The sequence below is a fragment of the Hylaeus anthracinus genome, unplaced genomic scaffold (genome assembly GCF_026225885.1).
Source record: "Hylaeus anthracinus isolate JK02 unplaced genomic scaffold, UHH_iyHylAnth1.0_haploid 14817, whole genome shotgun sequence".
NCBI classification, from domain to species: domain Eukaryota; kingdom Metazoa; phylum Arthropoda; class Insecta; order Hymenoptera; family Colletidae; genus Hylaeus; species Hylaeus anthracinus.
Genome location: NW_026534563.1, coordinates 1 through 5,169, shown reverse-complemented (window position 1 = coordinate 5,169; position 5,169 = coordinate 1). Strand labels below are relative to the sequence as shown.

The following is a 5,169-nucleotide window of genomic DNA, read 5'->3' as shown; positions in this document are numbered from 1 at the left end:
AGAATCTGAAAGTAACTCACTCGACAAAGCTCAGCGATGCTCGGATAAGTTATGTTACGGCGTACGTTTGTTCCCCCTCTACAAATAAATTTGCTATAGGATAATACCGGAACCACCCATGTTGCATTTCTCTCGGACCTCCGTCGCCTCTACTTCTTCCTACAGGAGTTCACACTCCAGTTAGGATAGAGCCCAATGACCGCAGCACTATAGGTTATTTAGTTAGCTAGTAAGTTTTTGTTACTTAGTTGGTAAATTTAGTTTTAAGTTGGCGTCCCTTCTCCTTTTTTTATAACGGACAAAAGTTGCGTCTCCCGCATTCAAAGGAACACGTGGCATAGAGAATAAAGTGCGATCCTCCAAATCGAACTCGTGACTCTCCATTTCTTTCGGTAGACACCTAAGCTCTCCCCACAAGTAATAAGATGTCCGAAGACGTGATTTTCCCCCTTATTTTCGGCTTCATTCCCCTTGCCGTGAAACTTATCCCATGCACTGTCCTTCAGGTCCAAGCGAGCCCCTGTATATTCGATGAAATGAAGAAGTAAATAGCGTATCATCCATAAACTGAGACTGTTTAAAAATTTCCCTAGATGTCCGCGGTCTGGAAGTCAAATGCTTGGTGTGGCCAGGGAAAGTCAAGATGTCGATGAATAAGAATTATTTTAAAACGCATACTAATGAAAGTGTACTCATATTATCAAAGCTTAAAACTGACAAATTATCTGAAAGCTTATAAGAGAAAAGATATCGGAGTCGATGAATGACCTTAGAAATATTTGAAAATCCAATACAATGAAAATGTACTGATATTGCCAGAGTTTTGAATTGATAAATTACGTGAAAGCCTGCGTGAGAAGAAGTATGGATATTGATGATCTGAGAATGCCTTGCCTAGTTACGCCAAGCATTTGACTTCCAGGCCGTGGACATCTAGGCAAATTTTTAAACAGCCTCAGTTTGTGGATGATACGCTATTTACTTCTTCATTTCACCACCAAAGTGCGGAGCAGTCACTTTACATGAATTGTCATTAGAATCTGAACGTCCGCACTGTTGAACACAGCATTTTAGCTGCGCATAGTTGGAAACCACAGAATTTTACATTGTGTTACACAGTGTCGCCTTCGCACTTTATTGGAAAGGACTTTCATGTACTGGCAGCTCATTTTGATTTCACATCTTTTTTTACTTTCTTGTAGTTTTTTATGGGGATCTTTTATTTTTCTATGATAACTCCTTGAGTCCTCCTATTTTCATGTACTTGGTGTAATTTTTTTACTTTCTTGAAGTTTTCTATGGGGATCTCACTTTTTTTTACAAAGATAATTTGTATAGTGAATGATTTTAAATAATAGAAAATGGGAGATCAGTTTGAATCCTTTAAGGTTTCAAAAGTACGCGGAAAGCATTGCAGGAAGTCTCATTGCAAGAAATTTATTAAAGAAGAAATGAGAAATGAATAAAGAGATCAACTATTTCTAACACACAATTTATTGTATTAGAATACAGTTCATACATTCACAGAACGCATGGCAGAAAATCTTGTAACAAATTTAAATAATGAGAAAATGAGAAAATGAACAGAGATCCACTATTTGTAATAGATAATTTATTGTATTACAATAATATAGAAAATTAGAGATCAGTTTGAATCCTTTAAGGTTTCAAAAATACGTGGAACACATTGCAGTAAGTCTCATTGTAAGAAATTTATTAGTAACATTATCAGTAACATTTAAATGTAACAAGACTTTCTGTCATGTCTCGTGCATACTTTTGAGAACTTAAAGGACTAAGTCTGACCTCTCTTTTTCTATATTATTGTAATCCACTTTATCAGTAACATATAAATTTCTTGGAACAAGACTTTCTGTCCTGTGTTGTGCATACTTTTACTTCAGACACATTATGTACATTCTAGACTCTATGCTTACTATAATAAAAGACTAATGTATTTTTATTTTAAGCTCTACATTAATTTGCAAGTAAAACAAGGTTTATATGTGTTATTTGCAAATAAAATTAATGTCATATGAATAACGCACAATTTATTATATTACAATAACAGATTCAGTCCTTTAAGTTTTCAAAAGCACACAGAACGCAAGGCAGAAAGTCTTGTTGTAACAAACTTAAATGTTAAAAATGAAGTATGAAATGAAAAAAAGAGGTCCACTATTTCTAATCCACAATTTATTATATTATAATACCAGTTTCAGTCTTTTATGTTTCCAAAGTACACACAACGCATTGCAAAATGTCTTGTTGCTAGAAATTGAAATGTTAAAAATGAAATGAGAAATAAAGAAAAAGATCCACTATGTGTAACGCACAATTTATTGTATTAGAATAAAATTCACAAGTATGCATAACGCGTGGCAGAAAATCTTGTTGTAACAAATTTAAATGTTAATAAATAAAGTGGGCAAATGTACAAAGAGCTCCACTATTGGTAACGCACAATTTATTGTATTATAATTCCAGTTTCAGTCCTTTAAGTTTTCAAAAGTACGCATAATGCATGTCAGAAAGTCTTGTTGCAAGAAACCAAATGTCACAAATCCAAACTGACAGGTTATACAGATTAAAAATGAACGAAAGGCATGAGCGGCAGCCATATTACAATTCCGACCGACGAGCCTTGCCGACTGATTCTAAGAGTCGACGAATCGACGAATGGCCTTAGCTCCTATTGGCTAAGTGTTGACGAAAAATTCCTTGTCAAAGAAAAAGAAAAACGCTGCCGTTTTTGACACATTCATGATATGATATTACGATATCTCTGTCGTTCGTGGACCGATTTTATTAATTTTGGTTGTTTCGAAAGCTTATGTACGATTTACATTAGAAAAATGCCTTTGGATTTAGAAAATACAGCAGGCGTGACGAGATATTAATGACAGAAGTTTCGGGGTAGGTTGGAATCGCAGTTTTACGAGTAAAAGATACGTGGTAGCGCCAGCGCCAGTATACACGGTGGCGTATAATTTTTCATGTACTTGACGACAAGACGCTACCGCGTCTCTAGATATCGTTACATATAACTCATACTTGGCGCCAACTTACCTACACGGGCTGTCCATCACAACGCTACCATCGCCGCAATGATGAGCCAAACCAACGTGTTGGAAGGTAACAATAATAACGCAGGATGGACAGGTCACCAGCTCGAGACTGCATTGGGCATGGGAACTGTTGCTCGCGAAACTGCGTGACCTGTCTTGTCTAGCTTCGTTCTTCGCAACGGAAACGTTCTTCGCATATAGAATACCCTTCTCCCCTAGCTCCAGGTACAGTCGTCGACCATTCTGAGGCCCGCAGACGTCCTCGTTGCGGACGACGTCGCCTTCGCTCGACGCGACGCTCAACCACCACAATATCGCCAGAACCGCTTTTAACACCAATGTATTGATGTCAAAAAACCGGTATTATTTTAAAAAAATCAGTAATTCGTTAGCCAATTACGTATTTCCAAACCATCTACTCATCCGTATTAAATGTTTCAAGGATGACGTATTCTGGCGCTCTTTAACAAATATAATATTTACTTTTGTACTACAATTATATAAGTACAAAATTTAAAACACGATATAACCAGAATTTTACAAAGAAGTAATGTAGATATTAGTTCTTATCGAGTAATGTGTTTTCAAAGACTTTTTAAAAATTTATATGGTAAAAAATTGTGAAAATATAAATGGTTTGGTTGAAATGGCATCGTTGGCTGATAATTTTATATTAAAGCGATATACAATTCGAATTATTATTAATATTATGTTTCTTCTGGAGCCCGCAAGTTTAACACCCACTGCTCACCCTTAATTACGCCACTGACGCACGCACAATTTTCTTTTCAGCCTTTTCTAACGTATCACCACTCAATCCATTCGTTTCATACACTGTATTGCTTACCAATTCGAAACCGATGATACATCTTTCTCCGATGGAAGTAAACGTTCTTCTGTCTCTGAAGAAACCCATCGCGATTACGCGCGTAATTACATTAGTCGCACACTGTTACGTACCTTCTTATTACGGTATAAAGCATTTTTATGGTATCCGTTGCACGTTCGACCTCACCGTCTTCGAAACATCCAAAGAGAAATTCTACACGATCTCATATCGCTGATAATTCGCGCTCCTAAAATTCATATTTTTTACAAATTTGTTTTTAATTGAAATCTGCAATTTGGCTTCTTTCGAACGATGTTCATTTCAAATCAAACTCAACTGAAGTTCCAAATAGAGATGAAGTGGACGCAGTCGCACAGATTTGGAATAAATATAAACAAACGAATTGTCATGTGGTAAACCTCTCAATGGTTGGTTGTACTAGCCGTTCTGTTTATAAGTATAGCAACAGAGGTGTAACGTTCGCCATCGGTATTATAGAGTTCTCTCTTGGTAATATAATTACTCTGTCGGTAATACAGCATACACTAAACTGTCATAACACATTACGCGTTCTATAAAATCGCGTTTCAGAAAATCGTCTTATTTGAAAATTTTCCTCTATGACACAAGTAATATAAATAACATATGGCATAACAAAAAAACAAAAAAAATGCAAACCAATCAGAGCATGGGTAGAGGCAATATGGCGTCGTACTAACCTGTCAAAATACGCCAAAGATACACATCTTTATATACCCGTATCTTTTAAACTGTTGGTTTCCTAAACTTTTAACTTGCATTTTCGGACTTTTCAGGTTAAAAACTACAGGATTTGATAAGTTTTAACAAAAAAAAAGAAATGGGTCCCTGAGACAAGTCTACTCATTACTCACTATAGCTAGAATCGCATTATATAAAAAAAAGTCTTGCAATACCTTGAACGCACTGCAGGAACTTGTATTATTCTGAAGTTTCCTGTATTATACAATTATTTGATTTATATGAATTTTTTGACACGTATGCTTTTTAAATATTCCCATAAAACCTTCAAAATAGTCTTTAACTTACTAAAGCTGTTACTTAATGTTGAAAGAAGCTAATTGTTGAGGATAATTATTTTTTCTGTTGCATGATTGGCCATTCTGTCTGGTAATATTTCTCGTTCTTTTGTTTCTTTTTCTTTTTTCCGGAAGTCTGTTCCGTTTCTGTTTTTTTTACTTCAGAGCATTGAGCTCTATCCTAACTGGAGTGTGAACTGCGAGAGAGAAGCCG

General features: G+C 35.8%; 1 protein-coding gene across 6 annotated transcripts; it reads right to left on the bottom strand.

The window, feature by feature from the left end:
- Positions 1-1,824: 1,824 nt before the first annotated feature.
- Positions 1,825-5,163, bottom strand: LOC128892698 (uncharacterized). 6 transcript variants are annotated; one of them, XM_054153243.1, is made up of 4 exons: positions 4,029-5,163; positions 3,916-3,970; positions 3,070-3,394; positions 1,825-2,720 (listed from the first exon to the last, which is right to left on the bottom strand). In XM_054153243.1, exons 2-4 carry the CDS (start codon positions 3,935-3,937, stop codon positions 2,693-2,695), a joined length of 375 nt encoding a protein of 124 aa, XP_054009218.1. In that variant the 5' UTR covers positions 3,938-3,970; positions 4,029-5,163; the 3' UTR covers positions 1,825-2,692. The 6 variants fall into 6 exon arrangements, 2 of the variants coding, with proteins under 2 accessions (XP_054009218.1, XP_054009220.1); XM_054153245.1 differs by having other exon boundaries at positions 3,916-5,163; XR_008461150.1 differs by lacking the exon at positions 1,825-2,720 and having other exon boundaries at positions 3,253-3,970; positions 4,029-4,144; positions 4,235-5,163.
- Positions 5,164-5,169: the final 6 nt, after the last annotated feature.